Source organism: Pseudophryne corroboree, chromosome 8, assembly GCF_028390025.1.
Source record: "Pseudophryne corroboree isolate aPseCor3 chromosome 8, aPseCor3.hap2, whole genome shotgun sequence".
NCBI lineage: Eukaryota > Metazoa > Chordata > Amphibia > Anura > Myobatrachidae > Pseudophryne > Pseudophryne corroboree.
The window spans coordinates 44948999-44976301 of NC_086451.1; the positions used below are offsets into that span (position 1 = coordinate 44948999).

The following is a 27303-nucleotide window of genomic DNA, read 5'->3' on the forward strand; positions in this document are numbered from 1 at the left end:
TTAGCACTGTCTCAAGAAGTGCTAAAACAGCACGGGTGGATTCTGAATATTCCAAAATCCCAGTTAATGCCGACAACTCGGCTGCTGTTCCTAGGGATGATTCTGGACACGGTTCAGAAAAAGGTTTTTCTCCCGGAGGAAAAAGCCAAGGAGTTATCCGAGCTTGTCAGGAACCTCCTAAAACCAGGAAAGGTGTCTGTACATCAATGCACAAGAGTCCTGGGAAAAATGGTGGCTTCTTACGAAGCAATTCCATTCGGCAGATTCCACACAAGAATTTTCCAAAGGGATCTGTTGGACAAATGGTCAGGGTCGCATCTTCAGATGCACCTACGGATAACCCTGTCTCCAAGGACAAGGGTGTCTCTTCTGTGGTGGTTGCAGAGTCCTCATCTATTGGAGGGCCGCAGATTCGGCATACAGGATTGGATCCTGGTGACCACGGACGCCAGCCTGAGAGGCTGGGGAGCAGTCACACAAGGAAGAAACTTCCAGGGAGTATGGACGAGTCTGGAAACGTCTCTTCACATAAACATTCTGGAACTAAGAGCAATATACAATGCTCTAAGCCAGGCAGAACCTCTGCTTCAGGGAAAACCGGTGTTGATCCAGTCGGACAACATCACGGCAGTCGCCCATGTGAACAGACAGGGCGGCACAAGAAGCAGGAGTGCAATGGCAGAAGCTGCAAGGATTCTTCGCTGGGCAGAGAATAATGTGATAGCACTGTCAGCAGTGTTCATCCCGGGAGTGGACAACTGGGAAGCAGACTTCCTCAGCAGACACGATCTTCACCCGGGAGAGTGGGGACTTCATCCAGAAGTCTTCCACATGCTGGTAACCCGTTGGGAAAGACCAATGGTGGACATGATGGCGTCTCGCCTCCACAAAAAACTGGACAGGTATTGCGCCAGGTCAAGAGATCCGCAGGCAATAGCTGTGGACGCGCTGGTAACGCCTTGGGTGTACCAGTCGGTGTATGTGTTTCCTCCTCTGCCTCTCATACCAAAAGTATTGAGAATTATACGGCAAAGAGGCGTAAGAACGATACTAGTGGTTCCGGATTGGCCAAGAAGGACTTGGTACCCGGAACTTCAAGAGATGATCACGGAAGATCCGTGGCCTCTACCTCTAAGGAGGGACTTGCTTCAGCAGGGTCCCTGTCTGTTTCAAGACTTACCGCGGCTGCGTTTGACGGCATGGCGGTTGAACGCCGGATCCTAAAGGAAAAAGGCATGCCGGAAGAAGTCATTCCTACTTTGATTAAAGCAAGGAAGGAAGTAACCGTGCAACATTATCACCGAATTTGGCGAAAATATGTTGCGTGGTGCGAAGATCGGAGTGCTCCGACGGAGGAATTTCAACTGGGTCGATTCCTACATTTCCTGCAATCAGGATTGTCTATGGGTCTCAAATTGGGATCTATTAAGGTTCAAATTTCGGCCCTGTCGATTTTCTTTCAAAAAGAATTGGCTTCAGTCCCTGAAGTCCAGACCTTTGTTAAGGGAGTGCTGCATATACAGCCTCCTGTGGTGCCTCCAGTGGCACCGTGGGATCTCAATGTGGTTTTGGACTTTCTAAAATCTCATTGGTTTGAACCACTAAAAAAGGTGGATTTGAAATATCTCACTTGGAAAGTGACCATGCTTCTAGCCCTGGCTTCTGCCAGGAGAGTATCAGAATTGGCAGCTTTATCTTACAAAAGCCCATATCTGATTTTCCATTCGGACAGGGCAGAACTGCGGACTCGTCCGCATTTTCTCCCTAAGGTGGTGTCAGCATTTCATCTGAACCAGCCTATTGTAGTGCCTGCGGCTACAAGTGACTTGGAGGACTCCAAGTTACTGGACGTTGTCAGAGCATTAAAAATATATATTGCAAGGACAGCTGGAGTCAGAAAATCTGACTCGTTGTTTATATTGTATGCACCCAACAAGATGGGTGCTCCTGCGTCTAAGCAGACGATTGCTCGTTGGATCTGTAGCACAATCCAACTTGCACATTCTGTGGCAGGCCTGCCACAGCCTAAATCTGTAAAGGCCCACTCCACAAGGAAGGTGGGCTCATCTTGGGCGGCTGCCCGAGGGGTCTCGGCATTACAACTTTGCCGAGCAGCTACGTGGTCAGGGGAGAACACGTTTGTAAAATTTTACAAATTTGATACTCTGGCTAAGGAGGACCTGGAGTTCTCTCATTCGGTGCTGCAGAGTCATCCGCACTCTCCCGCCCGTTTGGGAGCTTTGGTATAATCCCCATGGTCCTTTCAGGAACCCCAGCATCCACTAGGACGATAGAGAAAATAAGATTTTACTTACCGATAAATCTATTTCTCGGAGTCCGTAGTGGATGCTGGGCGCCCATCCCAAGTGCGGATTATCTGCATAAATTGTACATAGTTATTGTTAACTAATTCGGGTTATTGTTGAAGGAAGCCATCTTTCAGAGGCTCCGCTGTTATCATACTGTTAACTGGGTTTAGATCACAGGTTGTACGGTGTGATTGGTGTGGCTGGTATGAGTCTTACCCGGGATTCAAAATCCTCCCTTATTGTGTACGCTCGTCCGGGCACAGTACCTAACTGGAGTCTGGAGGAGGGTCATAGGGGGAGGAGCCAGTGCACACCACCTGATCTGGAAAAGCTTTACTTTTTGTGCCCTGTCTCCTGCGGAGCCGCTATCCCCCATGGTCCTTTCAGGAACCCCAGCATCCACTACGGACTCCGAGAAATAGATTTATCGGTAAGTAAAATCTTATTTTTCTCTTAGTTGCCTAGTCCTTTTGCCCTTCCAAAGTCTGACATATGACCTTCGTGTCCAGTCACCTCCTGCTAGGAGCGTCAGATTGCACATGTGTTATTGAGCACAGATATACCCATTGACCTGTCTGTAATGTCACTTGACAGAGCTGAATTACGGCCTCTCCTCAGTTCTTGGAAAGTTTGCTCACATGGCTAGCACGTGGACATGAAGTAGGTTTTCCTGTGTCCCTTGGACTATATGATTGAGCTGTAATGCCTTTTTCCGATTGACTTTTTTTTTTTTCTTCTTTTTTTTCTTTTAGTTGTATCCTCGTTCTATAAAGGGTTAATCAGTCCTGCCCTATACATATAGCGCAATTTTCCTCCATACTGCATTCCCTGAATCAGGGCACTGACTAGCACGGTGCGCCTGGAGGGGTCTACTATGGTATGCCGGTGCTCGGGATCCCGTCGCCAGTATACCAGCAGCAGGGTGAGCGCAAAAGAGCCCCTTGCGGGATCGCCGCGCTACGGGCACGGTGGCGCGCTAAGTACGCCACGTTATTTATTCTCCTTTCATGGGTGTCATGGACACCCCAAGAGAGAAAATAGTTGTCGGTATGCCGGCTGACGGTATTCTAGCGCCAGTATGCTGAGCGCCGACAGCCGGCATATAGAGTGCCTCTCCGTCTGGAGCTGTGGTTGGCTACAGTGTGCTTGCATTTTCTGCAGGGAAATCTTCCACCAATACTACGCAGTGTTCTCTTGCGTTTAGATAACAAGATCCTTACGCTGCAGGATTGGTGAGGAATATTTGTTTACTAGTGGATGCCTCCTTTATTTGCTTAAAAGCATCTGTGTGTCTTGTGCGTTTTCTCAGGATGAGTAAAAATACCTTCTCATTTCAGTATATTTTGTTTTCTGCAAGCTGGCAGAATGTGGGGGTTGCCCTCCCCCTCCCTTCTTTGTTCTTGAGAACCTGTAATGGAATAGTGTCAAAAGAGTTACTTGTAACGGGGAAACGAGGGATTTCTATCCGTGGCTTCCTAATGCTTGGTTTAGGAACGAAGGGCGATTCATGTTTGTAAGTGGTCAAAACCATGTGTACTGCAGGTGGGGCAGCTGTAACATGTGCAGAGAGTTGGGTGGGGTGTGTTCAAACGGAAGTCTAAATTGCAGTGTAAAAATAAAGCTAATGTGTGGGCTACATGTAAAAGCAGCGCATATTAACAGAAAACATAAATGTATTTGCTCCCCTTGTATTGGGAGTTTTTTTTTTTTTTTTTTTTAAGGGGGCAATTGCTTATAAGGCAAAACCATACCTTGTGAGTGCCCCTTTAAAAAAAAAAAAAAACATCCGAGTGTGTCCGGCATCCCACGCGGCCGCTGAACTTGGGCGTCATTACATCTGGTCTGTGGTCGTTGCTGCTGATTGAACTTCATCTAAATTGCTAAAGCTTATGTTTCCATGGTGACACCTATTGTGTTTCAGCCCTTGAAATAAATACTGTAAGTTACAAATATACAATCGCAGCCAATATTACACATACCCAGGCCACTACATCATAAAATGTAGCTTGTGCAATGGCTACTGACGAACGTGAGGACACAGGTCCCCGACACAAACTCACTGGCAAGACAAACACAAGTAGGACTCGGATAGACATAGTACATTGCTAGAAGACACATTTTACATACACACGGACAGGACAGACAGAGACACAAGCAGAACTGAGGGACCGTGGTAGAAGACGGGCTCACAGGTCAGAGAGACACACTGACAGGACTCACTCACCCGCAAATCACGCAGCTACGGAGTTCCCTAAAGAGAGACTTCTCCTCCCAGACCTGTGTGCTGGGAGACACTCTGCGCACGATTAGTCTGTTCTCTTGCTTCATGACCTAACCCCACCCCACAACTCAGCTGCAGTGCCTGATCTCCTGCATGACAGAGAAGGGGACCCACTCATTATCTAGACCCAGGGGGGTTTCCATGCAACAGGAACCCCCCCTCCCCACCCTCCCTCCTAATCCTGATGCTAATCAGTAGACTTTTGTCCGCAGGGCACTCTCTCGGGAACAGTGTGGGTCTTGTAAGACTGACCACCTCTATGGGCAAGTTTCTGACTGCCTTGTGTGGTATTGACAAATCAGGGGAAGGCTTTATATTTCCTTAATTGTCATTCTATGCCAGTGTTTCCAAACCTCGGTCCTCAAGGCACATGGACAGTGAAGGTTTTAGTGATATCCATGTTTGAGCACGGATGGTGAAATCAGAATAACGGAGGTACTGATTAAGGGCCTAATTCAGACCTGAACGCAGCAGCAAAATTTTTCTTTACCATGTGCATTGCAGGTGGGGCAGATGTAACATGTGCAGAGAGAGTTAGATTTGGGTGGGGTGTGTTCAACCTGAAATCTAAATTGCAGTATAAAAATAAAGCAGCCAGTATTTATCCTGCACAGAAACAATATAACCCACTCAAATCGAACTCGCTCTGCACATGTTACATCTGCCCCACCTGCACCGCACATGGTTTTGCCCATTAGAGAAAAATGTTGCTGCTGCGATCAGGTCTGAATTAGGCCCCAAGTCACGTGCTCAAGTATGGCTATCCTTAAAACCTGGACCGTTTGTGTGCCTTGAGGACTGTAGTTGGAACACCTGCTCTAAGTGTTATAATACAGGCGTTTTTACATGGAGATTCTGCTGTACCAGTAGATGCTGCTTTGTAAATCCCAGAGTCTTCCCACTTTGGTTTTTCACTTCATCTGTTACTGTAGTTGGCTAGAATCCTGTTTTCTCATCTAGCATACGGGTTCCCCTCTGGATACACCACATGCAACTAAATTTCTTCCTTGAGATTCTCTTATTGTTCTAGAACTGGCTAGAATTACCTGTTGTATCACAGTCCAGCTTCATGACCGCTCCTCATGAGTTCAGAAGTCATTGAGGATTATCCTATTGCACCACTATTAGGTTTGGGAGACATTTCATCATCCACAGTTGATAGCACACCAGGTACAAGAATAGAGTAGTATGAAGAATGAAACCCAGTGACACAGATAATGCACTCCGTCCTCTCTGAGAAACCAGATCATGTATTCCTCGCCCATTCCCAAAGCCAAGTCCTTTCCCAGAATACGCTGTTCTTCCTTTAGTTTATTTATTATTTATTACCAGTTATTTATATAGCGCACACATATTCCGCAGCGCTGTACAGAGAATATTTGGCCATTCACATCAGTCCCTGCCCCAGTGGAGCTTACAATCTGTGGGGCAGATGTATTAACCTGGAGAAGGCATAAGGAAGTGATAAACCCACTAGCCATTCAGCTCCTAACTGTCGATTTGTATATTGGAGCCGATTGGCTGGTGCGTTTATCACCTTGCATCTATCACTGGTTTATCACTTCCTTATGCATTCTCCAGGTTAATATATCTGCCCCTATATTCCCTACCACATGTACTCGCACACACATTCACATTAGGGTTAATATTTGTTGGGAGCCAATTTACCTACCAGTATATTTTCTCATACATCCTAGAGGATGCTGGGGACGACATCAAGACCATGGGGGTATAGACTGGATCCACAGGAGACATGGGCACTCTAAAGACTTTTCATTGGGTGTGAACTGGCTCCTCCCCCTATGCCCCTCCTCCAGACCTCAGTTTAGAAAATGTGCCCAGGCAGACTGGATGCACCCCAGGGGAGCTCTACTGAGTTTCTCTGAAAAGACTTATGTTAGGTTTTTTATTTTCAGGGAGATCTGCTGGCATCAGACTCCCTACTTCGTGGGACTGAGGGGGCAGAAGCAGAACCAACTTCCTCAGAGTTTCATGGCTCTGCTTCTGGCTGACAGGACACCATTAGCTCCTGAAGGGAAGTGAACGCTAGCCGTGCCTAGATGCTCACTCCCACAGCATGCCGTCACCCCCTCACAGAGCCAGAAGACAGGTGAGTGTTAGAAGACAGATCTTCAATCAAGAAAGTGACGGCTAAAGGTACCGCGCGGCTGGCGGGAGCGCAGCGCGCCATGTTGCCCACACATACACAGGCACTGCGGGGGGAGGGGGGGGCGGCGCCCTGGGCAGCATGAAACCTATGGAAACGGCATAAATAAGGGCATAAGTTGCTGAGGCACAGCCCTACCCCTGCCAGTATAAAAAATTACCTCATAAAAGCTGAGGAGAAACACACCATTGAAGAGTGGAGCTTCCTCCTCAGTCAGCCAGCACACTGCTCAGCGCCATTTTCTCTCTCTCCTCAGGCTGCAGAGACCACACTGGTCCTCCTCCACTACTGAACAAGTATCGGGGTGCAAAACAGGGGGGGCCACAGTGAATTTGGTGCTATATAATTGTGTGATTAACATTATAAAAGCGTTGAATGTCAGTGGGCATTTTGTGTTCACAGACATTGTGTTACTGGCGCTGGGTTGTGAACTGGCAAAATCCTATCTGTGTCCCTCTGACAGATTTTACTGTGGGTCTGTCCCCTATAAATCCCGGAGTGTCTGTGGTGTGGTTGTGCAAGTGTGTGACATGTCTGTGGCAGGGAACTCTGTGGAGACATGTTAGGGACACAGAGGTGTAATGACACCAAGAGCCTGACTGGGTGAAAGGTTACATGATAGTGTGAATCATATCAGTAAGAGGTTGGACTGAATCTCATACAGAAAATGAAAATAATCTGTTGAAGATGTGATTTTTAATAGTTCTGCCTTTCATCCACAGGGACCTTTCTGGGTCACATACAAATTTGCACAAGTAGTACTAACTGATACCGACACGGATTCTGATTCCTGTGTCGACACTAGTGATTCCAGGGGAATAGGTCCTAAGTTAGCAAAAAAGCATTCAAAACATGTTTTCGCTATAAAGGAGGTGTTAGAAGTTATGAAGCCCCCTCTTTTACCACAAGGAGAGGGTTTACTTTAGTAAAGAAGTAATGTATGTTTCCATCCACCTCAGGTCTGATTTAACCTGAAAAGAAATTTCTGATTCCCAAAAGTATATCAGGCAGCTTACCTTTTTCCAAAAAAGGTGGGAGTCACCCCGCATTTTAGACAGGGCCCTGTCATAAAAGAGAAAAGGTGTTTCTCCCTGCGCCTGGAATGGCTTCACTTAAGGAGCCGACAGACCGCAAGTGAGTGAGCGATGTGGCCAATGGGACACTACTTAGGCCTACCATTGCCTGTGCGTGGGTGAGTAGTGCTATTGAAAAGTGGTCAGAAAACTTGTCATTAGACATTGACACAATAGATGGAGATGAGATACTCCTAACGTTAGGTCATATCAAAGACGCTGCTGCGTACGTACTAGAAACCATGAAATATATTGGTCTCTTGGGATCCAGAACCGCTACCATGGCAGTATCTGCTCGGAGGGCGTTGTGGAATGCTGATGCAGATTCCAAAAGAAATATAGAGGCTCGCCCGTATAAAGGTGAGGCCTTGTTTGATGATGGGCTGGATGTGTTAGCCTTGGCGGCTACCGCAGGTAAGTCGACATTCTTGCCTTATGCTCCTACACCGGCGAAAAGACACATCACTCTCACATGCAGTCCTTTCGGCCCAACAAATACAAAAAGGCCAAAGGTTCCCCCTTTTTTTTTTTTTTTTTGCAGGTAGGGGAAGGGGAAAAGGAAAGAAATCCGCAGCGTCTCTCGACCACCTCTGCTTCTGCCAAATCTGCAGCATGACTCTGGGGCTCCCTTGCGGGAGTCCGCTCGGGTGGGAGCACGTCTGAAACTTTTCAGCCAAATCTGGATTCAATCTGGCCTGGACCAATAGGTCTTACAAATAGTGTCCCATGGGTACAAACTAGAGTTTCAAGACGTCCCCCCATGCCGATTTTTCAAATCGACCTTGCCAGCTTCTCTTCCCGGAAGAGAGGCAGTAACAACGGCAATTCACAAATTATGTCAGGATCAGGTCATTGTCCTGGTACCCTTGGCACAGCAAGGAGAAGGTTTTTATTCAAGCCTCTTCGTAGTTCCGAAGCCGGACGGCTCGGTCAGACCGATTTTAAACCTGAAAAATCTGAATCTCTACCTGAAAAGGTTCAAGTTCAAGATGGAATCCCTGAGGGTAGTGATTTCCAGTCTGGAGGAGGGGGACTTCATGGTGTCAGTAGACATAAAGGATGCTTACTTGCATGTTCCCATTTATCCTCCTCACCAAGCTTATCTGAGATTCGCAGTACAGGATTGCCATTACCAGTTCCAGACGTTGCCGTTCGGACTCTCCACGGCACCGAGGGTATTCACCAAGGTGATGGCTGAGATGATGATCCTCCTTCGTTAAAAAGGAGTCCATATAATTCCTTATCTGGACGATCTCCTGATAAAAGCGAGATCCAGGGAACAGTTGGTGCAGAACATCGCACTCTCCCTGTCAATACTCCAACAACACGGTTGGATCATGAATTTTCCAAAGTCGCAGTTGGAACCGACGACAAGATTGTCCTTTTTAGGGATGATTCTGGACACAGAAGTACGGAGAGTATTTGTTCCAGTGGAAAAGGCTCTGGAAATCCAGAAAATGGTCAAACAAATATTGAAACCAACAAGGGTGTCGATCCATCAATGCATTCGGTTGTTGGGGGATAATGGTAGCAGCCTACGAGGCCATACAGTTTGGCCGATTTCATGCCAGAGTATTCCAGTGGGACCTGTTGGACAAGTGGTCTGGATCCCACCTACACATGCACCGGAAAATAATCCTGTCCCCCAAAGCCAGGATTTCGCTCTTGTGGTGGCTACACAGTTCTCACCTACTAGAGGGACGCAGGTTTGAGATTCACGACTGGGTCCTAAAAACCACGGATGCAAGTCTCCGAGGCTGGGGAGCTGTCACACGGGGGGGAAGCTTCCAAGGAAAATGGTCAAGTCAGGAAGCCTGCCTTAACATAAACGTTCTGGAATTGAGAGCCATTTACGACGGCCTTCTACAAGCGGTACATCTTCAAGATCCCGTGCAGATCCATTCGGACAATGTAACAGCAGTCGCGTACATAAACCGGCAAGGCGGAACGAAAAGCAGAGCGGCGATGGCAGAGGTGACAAGGATTCTCCTCTGGGCAGAAAGACATGTTAGAGCTCTGTCAGCAATTTTCATTCCGGAAGTGGACAACTGGGAAGCAGACTTCCTCAGCAGACACGATCTCCATCCAGGAGAGTGGGGCCTCCACCAAGAAGTCTTCGCAGAGGTGACAAGTCTGTGGGGAGTTCCTCAAGTAGACATGATGTCATCTCGTCTCAACAAGAAGCTTCAGAAATATTGTTTCAGGTCGAGAGACCCTTAAGCAATAGCAGTGGATGCACTGGTGACCCAGTGGGTGTTACGGTCGGTATATGCCTTCCCTCCACTTCCACTGATTCCAAAAGTTCTCAAAATAATAAGAACAAGAGTTTGAGCAATCTTCATTGCCCCAGACTGGCCAAGGAGGGCTTGGTATCCAGATCTTCAGGAGTTGCTCATAGAAGATCCTCGGCCTCTTCCTCCTCGAGAGGACCTACTACAGCGGGGGCCGTTTGTGTATCAAGACTTACCGTGGCTACGTTTGACGGCATGGCTGTTGAGCGTCGGATCCTAGCCCGAAAGGGTATTCCCAAGGAAGTCATCCCCACTCTTATTCAGGCCAGGAAAGGAGTAACGTCTAAACATTACCACCGTATTTGGAGAAAATGTGTCTTGGTGTGAATCCAAGTAGGCTCCTACGGAAGAGTTTGAGTTGGGACGTTTTCTCCATTTTCTGCAGGCTGGTGTGGATGCGGGCCTTAGATTGGGGTCAATCAAGGTCCAGATTTCGGCCTTATCCGTTTTCTTTCAAAAACAATTGGCCTCCTTTCCAGAAGTTCAGACGTTCGTGAAAGGGGTTCTGCACATCCAGCCTCCATTTGTGCCTCCAGTGGCACCATGGGACCTTAATGTGGTGTTGCAGTTCCTTCAATCAGATTGGTTTGAACCTCTGTAGGAGATAGAATTGAAGTTTCTCATTTGGAAAGTGGTGATTCTTTTGGCCTTGGCATCCGCAAGGAGCGTGTATGAGTTGGGGCCTTGTCTCACAAGAGCCCTTACCTGATCTTCCATGAAGATAGGGCAGAGTTAAGAACTCGTCAACAATTTCTTCCAAAGGTGGTTTCGTCCTTCCACATAAACCAACCTATTGTAGTGCCAGAAGCTACTGACACTTTCACAGTCTCTAGATGTGGTTAGAGCTTTGAAGATTTTTTTGTCGTAAGAGCAGCTCGGTTACGGAAAACAGAGGCTCTGTTTGTCCTGTATGCTCCCAACAAGATTGGGTGTCCTGCTTCTAAGCAGACTATTGCGCGCTGGATCAGAGGGACAATTCAGCACGCTCATTCTCCGGCAGGTTTGCCGGTACCGAAGTCGGTGAAGGCCCATTCTACTAGGAAAGTGGTCTCATCCTGGGCGGCTGCCCGTGGCGTCTTGGCTTTACAACTTTGCCGAGCAGCTACTTGGTCAGGGTCAAACACATTTGCTAAATTTTATAAGTTTGACACCTAGGCCGATGAGGACCTCAAGTTTGGTCAATCGGTGCTGCAGGGTCATCCGCACTCTCCCGCCCGTACTGGAGCTTTGGTATATCCCCATGGTCTTGATGTTGTCCCCAGCATCCTCTAGGACGTATGAGAAAATAGGATTTTGATAACCTACTGGTAAATCCTCTTCTCCTAGTCCGTAGAGGATGTTGGGCGTCCGTCCCAGTGCGTACTTTACCTGCAGTTTAGTTATTACAGTTACACAAGTTGTGTTATCTTGGTTTCAGCATGTTGCTGCAATTAGTGCATACCTGTTGGCGTGTGTTATGTTGAATGCCATGTGTGCGGCATGGTTGAGGGTGTGAGTTGGTAGATATCTCACCACTAGTTAAGTAATTCCTTTCCTCGAAATGTCAGTCTCAATGGGCACAGTTCCTACAACTGAGGCCTGGGGGAGGGGCATAGAGGGAGTAGCCAGTTCACACCCAATGAGAAGTCTTCAGAGTGCCCATGTCTCCTGCGGATCCCTTCTATACCCCCATGGTCTTAATGTCGTCCCCATCATCCTCTACGGACTAGGAGAAAAGGATTTACCGGTAGGTTATCAAAATCCTATTTTTGGATTGTGGGAGGAAACTGGAGCACCCAGAGGAATCCCACGCAAGCACGGGGAGAATATGCAAACTCCACACGGTTAGAGCCATGGTGGGAATCAAACCCATGACCTCAGTGCTGTGAGGCAGTAATGCTAACCCTTACACCATCCGTACTGCCCTACTTCAGTTGAATTTGGCTGCAAATAAAATAATTCTGTAGTTTTTGTTTTGTTTTTTTACCTGTTTGGCCGTCTTTCCTATACTTGTTTGCACATTAACTGCTGGAAAACTTACTGGTTTTTCCTTTGTTTCTACAGCTCTGCAGAAGTCGGAGAATGAGGTGTTTGCTATCAAAAAGCAGAGTGAGGGCTTAACAAAGGAATATGACCGGCTCCTGAGCGAACACGCCAAACTGCAGGTGAGTGTTTGGTTGCCCCGCTCCATTCTTATCCGAACAGGATACATCCAGGGATGATAAGGGGGCAGATGTATTAAGCCTGGAGAAGTGATAAAGCAGTGATAAGTGGAAGGTGATAACGCACCAGCCAATCAACTCCTAACTGTCAATTTACATATTGGAGCTGGTTGGCTGGTGCGTTATCACCTTGCACTTATCACTGCTTTATCACTTCTCCAGGCTTAATACATCTTCCCCAATGTCGCACAACAGCAGCAATGTTTTAGGCAGCGCCGTAACTAGGCATTTTAGCGCTGTGTGCATGAAACTGCATTGGAAACCCCCCGCCCCCATGCAAGATGGTGGCAGTGCGCGCCGTAGACGCGCAAAAAATATATAGGGGCGTGGCTTCATGGGGAAGGGGCGTGGCCACAAAATAATACCAATTCCTACTACGGTGCACAGTAGTCTCCATTATTGAAATTACGCTGCACAGAGCCCCTTTTACATATTACGGCAGACAGCGTCCCCCTTTTACACATTACGGCAGACAGCGTCCCCCTTTTACACATTACGGCAGACAGCGTCCCCCTTTAACACATTACGGCAGACAGCATCCACCTTTTTACACATTACGGCAGACAGTAGAGAGAGAGAGACAGACAGATACTTACCATCTCTCCCCGCTGGCAGTCAGGCTCCTCGGTGCTGGCAGATCCCGGGCAGGGGAGGAGGAGGGAGGTGGATTGGAGCCGCAGCAGCGCTATGTAATTGGTAGAGGCGCCGCTGCAGCTGTCCCTCTCCTTCCCCATTGGCTGCCCGCCGCTGTTGTGACTGCTGGGATGAGTAAAGCGCATCCCAGCATTCACAGCAGCGCCGGGCAGCCAATGCGGAAGGAGAGGGACAGCTGCAGCGGCACCGCTACCAATTACATAGCGCTGCTGCGGCTCTAGTCCCCCTCCCTCCTCCTTCTCCCCTTCCTCCGGTGCTGCTCTCCCCTCCCCTGCCTCTGGCTTCTCCAGCGCGGCGCAACCAGCACAGCAGAGGCGGCTTGTAATGAGTCAATTTGACTCATTACAAGCCGCTGCCCGTTGCGCCCTCAGTGCGACTGCGCTGTGTAGTTATGGCGCTGGTTTTAGGGACTATTTTCGTGCTGCTACAAAGCATATCGTTGCTCACGAAGAAACCGCATATACCTGGTTAATGTAGTAATAGCAGAATTGTGTATGCATAACCAAACTATAATTGATGCAAAGATTGGTTGCTTAGCAGTTGTATCTGTATGTATTTACACACACATCTATGTGCTGCTGTTATCATGGTCAGTCTATTTTGAACTGACTATTTTGGCATGGGCCCAAAATGCTGATTGATCAGCAACTGATGAGGGGTTATTTGGGTGAGATGGTCAGACGGTTGATAGTTGCATTTGTCATTGTATGCAGTCATCCTTCTGCTAATGGAGTGCTATGGGATCCAGCAATGAATGGCCCCAAGGGCACTTGCTGGGGTGCCCCGGGTTGGTGGTCCATAACCAGTTAAAATATTTATGGTCGTTGAAATAGGCAAGACCTGTGCTGGTGGCCTAGATTCCTGAGGCAGCTCAGTGCTCCACTTTGTCGGACTGTGGGGAAAGCATGGGCCACATACAGCAGATACTTGCATGTTAGGCAGAATAAACACAGATATGAAAATGAAGGGTAAGGAACCTGTATGTGAGCACTCTAGTGGGGAGTAAAGGTAAAAGCTGAGACAAGGAAGGGTGGAGATTGGCACAGCGCAGGATAAGCTGTAGTGCAGGGGTCGGCGGTTTTAGAGAGAATTTGTGTTTTGAAGGTTTGTGGAGCGTCTGCTGAAGTGGAGTAGGGATTCCCATTGGTGGCTTACGGCTCAGTATGTAATCTTATACATGGTGGTTGTAAGACGCACTGTAGTTTAAGGAAGACTGTATAAGATGCAGTGTGAATTGTGACAAGGATTTTCTATTTAGTTTTAGTTGCTTACTTAAAATTGTAGTTTGTTTATAGTCACATTTTAATCTTTATCTTTTGCTTCGTTTTAGTCTGGATTTAGTCAGTGGATCTCTGTTTTAATTTTCGTCTAATTTTAATCCAGGTTTTAGTCCTAACTTTTGCAAACAATTTAACCAATTGACTTTGCTGAAGAACAATTCCCTTGAAAAGTTTGCATGTCTTTTCACTATGGGCCTAATTCAGATCTGATCGCAGCAGCAAATTTGTTAGCTAATGGACAAAACCATGTGCACTGCAGGTGGGGCAGATATACATGTGCAGAGAGTTAGTTTTGGGTGGGTTATTTTGTTTCTGTGTAGGGTAAATACTACCTGCTTTACTTTAACACTGCAATTTAGATTTCAGTTTGAACACACCCAACCCAAATCTAACTCTCTCTGCACATGTTACAGCTGCCCCCCTGCAGTGCACATGGTTTTGTCCATTAGCTGACAAATGTGCTGCTGCGATCAGATCTGAATTAGGCCGTATGTGTTTAGTAATCTAGGCTCAGTAGGTTGAGAATGTGTTACATACAGAGTGTGACTTACCGTATTGTGTGTGTGTGTGTGTGTGTGTGTGTGTGTGTGTGAGATATAGATATAGATATATAATCTCAAATCAAAGCCATTTGTTGTGAAATACGCAATCCTATTTCCTTCACAGCATGTTATATTCATTGTCTGCAAGTAGTGAAAACATTTACTCTAAAACCCTACTTCCAGTGTCCTTTTGATTTTGACATGGCTTTTAAGTGTAGTTTATAGGTCCGTATACATTAGACGATGTCGCTCTGTGAGCGACGTCGTCTAATGTTTCCCCTCCCGAGCCGGCCGGTCGGCGGCCGACTGTACACACTGAGCGATATGACCGCTCATATCACTCAGTGATGTCACGCCTCCGCCAGCCCTGCATGCAGGTCGTGGACGACAGCCCATATCCTGCATGCATGCACTGGCGACAGCGACGATCGTTTCCGACCCGTGGGGCCGCGCATTGGTCGTCGCTGGCGGCATACACACTTGCCGATAAAATGAGCAACGTCGCTCAGGGAGGGGGGAAATGAGCGACTGCGCTCATTTTATCGGCAAGTGTGTATGGGCCTTTAGTCTGTCGCTATTTATTTTTTATTATTATTATTTTTTTATTGCTTTGTTGTAGTTAAGATTTAGTCAGTGGACCTCAGTTTTCATTTTAGTCTAATTTTAGTCCTGAAATAAACTGGGGTCGACGAATACTTTTAAGATGTATGAAGGGGTGCTATAGAGGAAGGCATTGTGAGTGGAAGTAAATCCAGTTGGACTCTGGAGCATTTGGGGAACCAGTGGTTCCTACTGATTGCTGTGGTGGGTGCTGAGCTATAAAAGTAATGGATCAGTTTTGCCACTTAGAAGCTGGAACATATGGAAGTGGGAATGCCTGGTAGGAGGAGGTTGCATTACTCTCGTCAGGAATGGGTGAGCGTTATGGTTGCATCTTGGGTAAGAAAAGGGTCTTATTCATACAATATTTTAAGGACAACTGGATTAATCTAGAGATTGAATGCAAGAAATAGAGCAGAGGCCATTACAGACATTGGTATATCTTATTGTGTAACTCCATAGCTCACGCGGGGCAGATACTGTAACATTGCCTACATAGTGCTTCATGAAATACCTTGGATAACGACTCCAGACACGTGTGTGTATTGACCTTCCCAGTAAGACAAATAGCCAAATCAATAATTTTCCATTGACTGCTGGCTAATTCCTGCACTGCTGAGTGCTGACCAGTGACTGATTTCTGCTGTAAAACAGATGAAAGCTCCTTGTTTGATCCGTTGCTGTACGTAAATACGCTCGCTGCTTTACTTTCTATACGTATACTTGATGCCGTATTCCCATGCGTCATTTATACTTCATACATTTATAGATCTCTCTGGATTGCTTTGATGTGTTTAGCGGTTATGAAGGCTTTGGCTAAACAGTGTTTTGGCTTCTGGTTGGCTTTTACCTAGAACTCCTCAAATGATACATGCGACTGATATACTAATGATATTATTAAATACACATTGAATCTAGGACATTTAAAAAAAAAAAACAAGTAGTACTATAATACCCCTTTCAGACCGCCTGAGGCGGGTCGCACCTGGGAGCCGTAGACCGGTGCTTTCCGAGTGCGAATCGCCTCAGACCCCTCGCCGCCGCTGTCCCCAACCCGGGATATTGCAGGGTTGGTGACGTGGGTGGGGGCGGTGCTTGGAGATCACATGATCGGGTCCCGAGTTGCATCGACCCGGCTTCCTGTTCACACAGCACAGCGAGCCAATTTGAACGCGCGTTCAACCCTGCTCGCTACCCAAGTTGGAATACCGTGTCTCTCGACCCAGATTATTCCAATTGGGCCCTTTCAGACCGCACATGAACACGGATTATGCACGCTCATGTGCAATAACCCGTGTTTAAAGCTGGCATTCTAAAAGGGGTATTTATATGCATCTCCATGATAGAGGAGAGGGAGTGGGGAACCTGCCTTTCCCAGCACATAGTAATTGCACATTAAAACGGTGTTAAGAATATGCCAAATCAAACATTGGGGCAGATGTATTAACCTGGAGAAGGCATAATGAAGTGATAAACCAGTGATATGTGCAAGGTGATAAAGGCACCAGCCAATCAGCTCTAATATGTAAATGAACAGTTAGGAGCTGATTGGCTGGTGTGTTTATCACCTTGCACATATCACTGGTTTATCACTTCCTTATGCCTTCTCCAGGTTGATACATCTGCCCCATTGTGTGTATCTGGTTATGTGGTAAGATAGTTTCTTTGTGCCCCCCACCGCCCCTAAATTGCTGGATGTCGCCACCTCAGGGGCGACTGGACTGAAGGGCCCCATACACTTATGCAACATGTCCGACCGTCAGGCGATTACCCTGGCAACCTCCCGGGCGACAGAATCGCCCAAGATACATTGGGGGTAATTCCAAGTTGATCGCAGCAGGAGTTTAGTTAGCAATTGGGCAAAACCATGTGCACTGCAGGTGTGGCAGATATAACATGTGCAGAGAGAGTTAGATTTGGTTGGGTTATTTTATTTCTGTGCAGGGTAAATACTGGCTGCTTTATTTTTACACTGCAAATTAGATTGCAGATTAAACACACCACACCCAAATCTAACTCTCTCTGCACATGTTATATCTGCCCCCCCCCTCCCTGCACTGCACATGGTTTTGCCCAATTGCTAACTAAATTCCTGCTGCGATCAACTTGGAATTACCCCCATTGTACGCTGTCCTTTTGCATACGATGTATCTTGTGTGATCCTAGCCACACCTGTGGGGTCGGACATGATCGCTAGTGCAGCACGGTCAATCTGGAGGATCCGATGCTCAGGGGAACGCGCATCGGATCAGAGACACCTCCAAAATGCCTGATTTCATCCAATATATCGGGCAGAATGCCCGAAATCGGATTAAATCGGGCATTAACGTTCTAGTGTATGGGGCTCTTTACCCAACACACCACCTACCCTATAGATAGATAGATAGATAGATAGATAGATATATTAATACATATCTCTTTCTGTCTATCGAGGGGGAAGTGGAGAGAGGATTGAGGGGGAGCTGAGGGGGAAAACGTGAGGAACATATGACGTTGGTGGTGACACGTGCACAGGGCTGGTCTCAGATGGGGGTCCAGCCCACAGTAACAGGGACTAGAGCTGGGTGCAGGGCGCAGGAGATCCCTGGAAGCAGCTGGAGAAGGGCTACGGGGAGAGAGGAGGTGGAGCAGCCGGAAAGGGGATTTACCGCCATGATTTTTAAGCTTGGAGAGAAATCCATTAGTTAATAAAGTAACTTTGGGATGACTATAGACACTCCTGAAAAGTCACCCTCAGCACTAAGTGAGAGAGAGTGTTTTTGTGTGTTTTTTTTTATTTTTTAGTCTCCTTTTGCATGAAGGGCTAAGAGAGAACCATCACCAGGATGGAGGTATATGAGGTGTTAGCAGTCTGTATTAAATTGATTCCGTCTCTTAGCTAATGCCTGATGACCTGAATAACTCCTACCTGGTATGGTGTGCTAGCAAGGAGCAAGCTCCACACAGTCTATTAGCGAAGAGCTTAGCAAGATGGAATAACCAGTCTCAGCCCTGGTAGTGGAACCAGCAAGATATCATTAAACCAGTCCACCATAACAAGGATTTTACATTTCTGGAGCTTTTTGTAGTCTATACAGTAGCTGACAAGCCTTTAGGTCGGGAACCAATTCATTTTGAAGACCTAAATGGTTAAGGAGACCTCAGGAGTTACATCCATGTTCATTTTGGATTGTGAGAGAGACCTGACATTGGAAAGGGAGCACTTGCCAAGATTACATTCTATCTGGGGCTTTAATCCTTCTTTTAAGTGCATGGCAGGCCGAACGTGTGCGTTTCTGGAGAGATTTAAATAATGGCGGCGGGCCGCTTGTGCAAGGGGTCAACCTTGGTTCGCAGCGTTCACAATTTAATTGTACACGTTGTATGTAGGTCTCAATATGAGGTTCACACTATAGGGGTAGTGACCATTCTCAGGCTGTTCCAGAATAGGGTGAAAAACCAACACAAGGGTGTACACTGGATAAAATCTTTGATTCTAAAAAGAAGAAAAGTGTGTGTGTGAACACTCGCCTATTATAGGTAAAAGGAACTGCTTGAATTCTAGATTTTCAGCTGTTGTAGTGTTAGAGATACTTATTGAAACAGTAGCATTTTTATGTTTTGAGTTACTTTTATTTTTGTTTGTCCTTTTTATTACAATGAAACGGTAAGTTGATGCGATCCATCTCGGCTATTCCATTAAGTGAAATTTTCAGTCTCTTATGGGACACACACACACTTTTAAAAACTATATTTTCTCTGACGTCCTAGTGGATGCTGGGAACTCCGTAAGGACCATGGGGAAAAGCGGGCTCCGAAGGAGGCTGGGCACTCTAGAAAGATTTATGACTACCTGGTGTGCACTGGCTCCTCCCACTATGACCCTCCTCCAAGCCTCAGTTAGATTTTGTGCCCGGCCGAGGTTGGATGCACACTAGGGGCTCTCCTGAGCCTTTAGAAAGAAAGATAGAAATTAGTTTTTTTATTTTCAGTGAGACCTGCTGGCAACAGGCTCACTGCAGCGAGGGACTAAGGGGAGAAGAAGCGAACCTGCCTGCTTGCAGCCAGCTTGGGCTTCTTAGGCTACTGGACACCATTAGCTCCAGAGGGATCGACCGCAGGCCCAGTCCTTGGTGTTCGGTCCCGGAGCCGCGCCGCCGTCCACCTTACAGAGCCAGAAGCAAGAAGAGGTCCGGAAAATCGGCGGCAGAAGACATCAGTCTTCACCAAGGTAGCGCACAGCACTGCAGCTGTGCGCCATTGCTCCTCACACACACACTTCACACTCCGGTCACTGAGGGTGCAGGGCGCTGGGGGGGGGGGGCGCCCTGAGAAGCAATAATAACACCTTGGCTGGCAAAAATACCACAATATATAGCCCCAGAGGCTATATATGTGGAAAATACCCCTGCCAGAATATAGAAAAAAAGCGGGAGAATAGTCTGCGGAAAAGGGGCGGAGCTATCTCCTGCAGCACACTGGCGCCATTTTTCCCTCACAGCTCCGCTGGAAGGAAGCTCCCTGGCTCTCCCCTGCAGTCTACACTACAGAAAAGGGTAAAAAAGAGAGGGGGGGCACTAAATTTAGGCGCAGTATACAATTATAAAAAGCTATAGGGGACATAACTCAGTTAGTCCCTGCATTATATAGCGCTCTGGTGTGTGCTGGCATACTCTCACTCTGTCCCCCCAAAGGGCTTTTGTGGGTCCTGTCCTCTGTTTGAGCATTCCCTGTGTGTGTGCGCGGTGTGTCGGTACGGCTGTGTTGACATGTTTGATGAGGATAATGATGTGGAGACGGAGCAGATGCCTTTAGAAGGGATGTCACCCCCTGCGGGGCAGACACCTGAGTGGTTGACCTTATGGAAAGAAATGAGTGCACGTATAGACTCCAGTGATCGCGCTGAGCCAAAAAAAAAGTGGGTCCCAGGGACCCTTCACTTTTAAAAATTGGGGTCCTACCGGTCTTTTTCTGGGTCCCATCGGAATGAAGGTTCTTATTAATTTTAATCTTGTTTGGACACTACAAGTGTTGCAAGATGGGGGGGATGGGGTTACAGTGCTGCTGGGCTGTGTAGCATGCAGGACACCCTGCACCAGAGCTGTAACTAGACATTTTGGTGCCCTTAGGCAGAAAGTGAATTGGTGTTAGACCATAAAGAATAGGTAGTGCGCGCCGCAAAATTTTAGGGGCGTGGCTTCATAGGGAAGGGGCGTGACCACATAATAGTGTCAATTCACATTACACCACACAGTAGTGGCGCTTATACACATTGCACCAGGTAGAACCTCCTATGCACACTGATCCAGGTAGATCATGTCATACACTTTGCTCCAGGTACAGCACGTCATACACTTTGCACCAGGTACAGCACGTCATACACTTTGCACCAGGTACAGCACGTCATACACTTTGCACCAGGTACAGCACGTCATACACTTTGCACCAGGTACAGCACGTCATACACTTTGCACCAGGTACAGCACGTCATACACTTTGCACCAGGTACAGCACGTCATACACTTTGCACCAGGTACAGCACGTCATACACTTTGCACCAGGTACAGCACGTCATACACTTTGCACCAGGTACAGCACGTCATACACTTTGCACCAGGTACAGCACGTCATACACTTTGCACCAGGTACAGCACGTCATACACTTTGCACCAGGTACAGCACGTCATACACTTTGCACCAGGTACAGCACGTCATACACTTTGCACCAGGTACAGCACGTCATACACTTTGCACCAGGTACAGCACGTCATACACTTTGCACCAGGTACAGCACGTCATACACTTTGCACCAGGTACAGCACGTCATACACTTTGCACCAGGTACAGCACGTCATACACATTATGCCAGGTAGAGCACGTTATCATACACATTGCGCCAGGTAGAGCACGTTATCATACACACTGCGCCAGGTAGAGCACGTTATCATACACATTGCCGCTAGGTAGAGCACGTTATCATACACAGTGCGCCAGGTAGAACACGTTATACACACTGCGCCAGGTAGAGCACGTTATCATACACATTGCGCCAGGTAGAGCACGTTATCATACACATTGCCGCTAGGTAGAGCAAGTTATCATGCACATTGCGTCAGTTAGAGCACGTTATTATACACAATGCGCCTGGTAGAGCACGTTATTATACACATTGCACCAGGTAGAACACGTTATTATACACAATGCGCCTGGTAGAACACGTTATTATACACAATGCGCCTGGTAGAGCACTGAGGCACATTGCAGTAACCACTTATCACCTCCAGTTGCACGAAGGGGCTGTCTGACACAAGTGGCTCCGCCCCCAGCAGCAACTCACTGACACTCACCATTTTTTCTGACAGCACAGTGCAGTGAGTGCACTGGCACAAGTAGCCAGCCTGCGCCTGTAGTAGCCGCAGCCTGGAGGAGCTCTATGTGAAATCGCAAGCAGAGGCTGTTCTCTGGCAAGAAGGAGCTCCTCCAATCGCTTCCCCTGACGGGCTGGCCACTGCTAAATATACCGATAATCAGTTACAACTGTGTCAAAGTAGTGGAGCCCCAGGTGCAATGGGAAAGTCAGTGTCACTGCACAGTTGTACTGATTACTGGTATATTTAGCAGTGGCCAGCCCGTCAGGGGAAGTGATTGGAGGAGCTCCTTCTTGCCAGCCTCTGCTTGCGATTTCACAGATAGCTCCTTCAGGCTGCGGCGACTACAGGCACCGGCTGGCTACTTGTGCCAGTGCACTCACTGCACTGTGCTGTAAGAAAAATGGTGTCAGTGAGTCGCTGCCGGGGGCGGAGCCACAAGTGTCAAACAGCCCCTTCGTGCAGTCTGCCTCCTGGCCCTGCATGCCGGTCATTTACATCTGCCGCCCGAGGTCAGGCCCCCGAACCTTACATTCTATCTCCCTGCGTTCCCGGCTCCCGCCGCCCGAGGTCAGACCCTGACACTCTGAGCGGCCTCACATTGCACACACGGAGCTTGCAGCCCCCGGACATCCCGCATCTGCACCAGCTACTCCAGGTGAAGCAGGGCGATGCAGCACTGTCTACTGCTTACCTACAGCGGGAGCTGCGCAGCCCGGGCGGCTCCTGCTGGAAGGTGGTTGTCGGGTCTCGGTGGGGCGTTGAGCGGGTCCCGGGTAGGGGGGTGGCGGCGGGCAGATCCGGAGCTGTACTCCCAGTCGCAGAGGAGGGTGCTGGCGGCAGAGCGGAGGTGGAGCCGGATGAGCGGGGCCAGTCTGTCAGCCCTGCAGCACAGATTCATGTGCTGGCGGGGAGCAGGATTCAAAGCGGGAGATGCTGCAGGCTGTGATTGGATGGAGCCTACAGGAGGTGATTGGCTGAGGAAACAGCCAGTCACCACCTGCATTCCGCTGACAGGCTTAACACATGCAAACACATATTCAGATGAGCGCGTCCTGTGGGACCCGCTCATCTTCTAAATGTGAGTCCCGGGCGGCTGTTTCTGGGTAAAATACGCGCCATAGCGCGTTTTTGCGATCACTGGACTCCTTACATAAGAAATTTGACGACATGCCAAATGTGGGACAGCCGACTTCTCAGCTCGTGCCTGTCCAGGCGTCGCACAGGTCATCAGGGGCTCTAAAACGCCCGCTACCTCAGACCGCAGACCCAGATGTCGACACTGATACTGACACCTGGTGCAAAGTGTATGACGTGCTGTACCTGGTGCAAAGTGTATGACGATACTGACACCAGTGTCGACGACGATGAGTCTAACCTGATGCCCGCTAAGGCCATTCACTGCATGATTGAGGCAATGAAAGAGGTGTTACACATTTCTGATATAAATACAGGTACCACTAAAAAGGGTATTATGTTTGGGGAGAAAAAACTACCCGTAGTTTTTCCCCCATCAGATGAATTAAATGAAGTATGTGAAGAAGCGTGGGCTTTCCCTGATAAAAAATTGGTAATTCCTAAGAAGGTACTGATGGCGTTCCCTTTCCCGCCAGAGGATAGGTCACGTTGGGAAACACCTCCTAAGGTGGATAAAGCGCTCACACGTTTGTCTAAAAAGGTGGCACTACCATCTCCGGATACGGCCGCCCTCAAGGAACCTGCTGATAGAAAGCAGGAGGCGATCCTGAAGTCTGTATATACACACTCAGGCATTATACTTAGGCCAGCTATTGCGTCAGCTTGGATGTGCAGTGCTGCCGCTGCGTGGTCAGATAAACTGTCAGAAAATATTGACACATTAGACAGGGACACGATCCTGCTAACCATAGACCATATCAAAGACTCAGTCTTATATATGAGAGATGCACAGAGGGAAATCTGCCGACTGGCATCTAAAGTAAGTGCATTGTCCATTTCTGCTAGGAGAAGCTTATGGACTCGCCAGTGGACAGGAGATGCAGATTCTAAAAGGCACATGGAAGTGTTGCCATATAAGGGTGAGGAATTATTTGGGGATGGTCTCTCGGACCTAGTTTCCACAGCAACGTCTGGGAAGTCAGCATTTTTACCCCATGTCCCCTCACAGCCTAAGAAGGCGCCGTTTTATCAGGTTCAGTCCTTTCGGACCCAGAAAAACAGGCGTGGAAAAGGCGGGTCTTTTCTGTCCAGAGGCAGAGGTAGGGGAAAAAGGCTGCAACAAACAGCAGGTTCCCAGGAGCAAAAGTCCTCCCCCGCTTCTTCTTCCAAGTCCGCCGCATGACGGTGGGGCTCCACAGGTACGGTGGGGGGCCGCCTCAAGAATTTCAGCGATCAGTGGGCTCGCTCACAGGTGGATCCCTGGATCCTTCAAATAGTATCTCAGGGGTACAAACTGGAATTCGAGGCGTCTCCACCCCATCGGTTCCTAAAATCTGCCTTGCCGATTGCTCCCTCAGACAGGGAGGCGGTGCTAGCGGCTATTCACAAGCTGTATTCCCAGCAGGTGATAATCAAGGTACCCCTACTTCAACAAGGCCGGGGTTACTATTCCACACTATTTGTGGTACCGAAACCGGACGGTTCGGTGAGACCCATTCTAAATTTGAAATCCTTGAACACATACATAAAGAAATTCAAGTTCAAGATGGAATCGCTCAGGGCGGTTATTGCAAGCCTGGACGAGGGGGATTACATGGTATCCCTGGACATCAAGGATGCTTACTTGCATGTCCCCATTTACCATCCTCACCAGGAGTACCTCAGATTTGTGGTACAGGATTGCCATTACCAATTTCAGACGCTGCCGTTTGGACTGTCCACGGCACCGAGGGTATTTACCAAGGTTATGGCAGAAATGATGATACTCCTTCGAAAAAAGGGAGTTTTAATTATCCCGTACTTGGACGATCTCCTAATAAAGGCGAGGTCCAAGTAGCATTTGTTGGTGGGAGTAGCACTATCTCAGGAGGTGCTACACCAGCACGGTTGGATTCTGAATATTCCAAAATCACAGCTGGTTCCGACGACACGTCTACTGTTCCTGGGTATGATTCTGGATACAGTCCAGAAAAAAGTGTTTCTCCCGGAGGAGAAAGCCAGGGAGTTGTCATCTCTAGTCGGAGACCTCCTGAAACCAAAACAGGTATCAGTGCATCGCTGCACGCGGGTCCTGGGAAAGATGGTGGCTTCTTACGAAGCAATTCCCTTCGGCAGGTTCCATGCCAGAATCTTTCAGTGGGACCTGTTGGACCAGTGGTCCGGATCGCATCTTCAGATGCATCGCTTAATAACCCTGTCTCCAAGAACCAGGGTGTCTCTACTGTGGTGGCTGCAGAGTGCCCATCTTCTAGAGGGCCGCAGGTTCGGCATACAGGACTGGGTCCTGGTGACCACGGATGCCAGCCTTCGAGGCTGGGGGGCAGTCACAGAGGGAAGAAACTTCCACGGACTATGGTCGAGTCAGGAGACTTCCCTTTACATAAATATTCTGGAACTAAGGGCCATCTACAATGCCCTAAGTCAAGCAAAATCCCTGCTCCTACACCAGCCGGTGCTGATCCAGTCAGACAACATCACGGCAGTCGCCCATGTAAATCGACAGGGCGGCACAAGAAGCAGGATGGCGATGGCAGAAGCCACAAGAATTCTCCGTTGGGCGGAGAATCATGTACTAGCACTGTCAGCAGTGTTCATTCCGGGAGTGGACAACTGGGAAGCAGACTTCCTCAGCAGACACGACCTCCACCCGGGAGAGTGGGGACTTCATCCAGAAGTCTTCCAGATGCTGGTAAACCGTTGGGAAAAACCACAGGTGGACATGATGGCGTCCCGCCTCAACAAAACGTTAAAAAGATATTGCGCCAGGTCAAGGGACCCTCAGGCGATAGCTGTGGATGCTCTAGTGACACCGTGGGTGTACCAGTCGGTTTATGTGTTCCCTCCTCTGCCTCTCATACCAAAGGTATTGAGAATAATAAGAAAGCGAGGAGTAAACACAATTCTCGTGGTTCCGGATTGGCCAAGACGAGTGTGGTACCCGGAACTTCAAGAGATGCTCTCAGAGGACCCGTGGCCTCTACCGCTCAGACAGGACCTGCTACAGCAGGGGCCCTGTCTGTTCCAAGACTTACCGCGGCTGCGTTTGACGGCATGGCGGTTGAACACCGGATCCTGAAGGAAAAGGGTATTCCGGAAGAAGTCATTCCTACGCTTATTTCTCCAACGTCCTAAGTGGATGCTGGGGACTCCGTAAGGACCATGGGGAATAGCGGCTCCGCAGGAGACTGGGCACAAAAGTAAAAGCTTTAGGACTACCTGGTGTGCACTGGCTCCTCCCCCCTATGACCCTCCTCCAAGCCTCAGTTAGATTTTTGTGCCCGAACGAGAAGGGTGCACACTAGGTGGCTCTCCTGAGCTGCTTAGTGAAAAGTTTAGTTTTAGGTTTTTCATTTTCAGTGAGACCTGCTGGCAACAGGCTCACTGCACCGAGGGACTAAGGGGAGAAGAAGCGAACTCGCCTGCGTGCAGAGTGGATTGGGCTTCTTAGGCTACTGGACATTAGCTCCAGAGGGACGATCACAGGCCCAGCCATGGATGGGTCCCAGAGCCGCGCCGCCGGCCCCCTTACAGAGCCAGAAGACTGAAGAGGTCCGGGAAATCGGCGGCAGAAGACGTCCTGTCTTCAATAAGGTAGCGCACAGCACCGCAGCTGTGCGCCATTGCTCTCAGCACACTTCACACTCCGGTCACTGAGGGTGCAGGGCGCTGGGGGGGGGGCGCCCTGAGACGCAATAAAAACACCTTAGATGGCTAAAAATACATCACATATAGCTCCTGGGCTATATGGATGCATTTAACCCCTGCCAGTTTTTCCGTAAAAAAGCGGGAGAAAGGCCGCCGAGAAGGGGGCGGAGCCTATCTCCTCAGCACACAAGCGCCATTTTCCCTCACAGCTCCGTTGGAGGGAAGCTCCCTGACTCTCCCCTGCAGTCCTGCACTACAGAAACAGGGTAAAACAAGAGAGGGGGGGCACTAAATTTGGCAGATTAATAATACAGCAGCTATATAAGGGAAAAACACTTATATAAGGTTATCCCTGTATGTATATATATATATATATATATATATATATATATAGCGCTCTGGTGTGTGCTGGCAAACTCTCCCTCTGTCTCCCCAAAGGGCTAGTGGGGTCCTGTCCTCTATCAGAGCATTCCCTGTGTGTGTGCTGTGTGTCGGTACGTTGTGTCGACATGTATGAGGAGGAAAATGGTATGGAGGCGGAGCAATTGCCGGTAATAGTGATGTCACCCCCTAGGGAGTCGACACCTGACTGGATGGTCGTATGGAAGGAATTACGTGATAGCGTCAGCACTTTACAAAAGACTGTTGACGACATGAGACAGCCGGAAAAACAGTTAATACCTGTCCAGGCGTCTCAAACACCGTCAGGGGCTCTAAAGCGCCCGTTACCTCAGATGGTCGACACAGACCCAGACACGGACACTGACTCCAGTGTC

The 27303-nt window shown here is 48.5% G+C and overlaps 1 protein-coding gene across 1 annotated transcript in view; it reads left to right on the forward strand.

Annotated features, from left to right (window-relative positions):
- Positions 1–27303, forward strand: part of BCAP31 (B cell receptor associated protein 31) — a 119214-nt gene that overhangs the window by 55546 nt on the left and 36365 nt on the right. The window contains exon 7 of the mRNA XM_063936308.1: positions 12165–12265. Coding sequence (XP_063792378.1) covers positions 12165–12265 — 101 coding nt within the window. The remainder of the gene's footprint in view (positions 1–12164; positions 12266–27303) is intronic.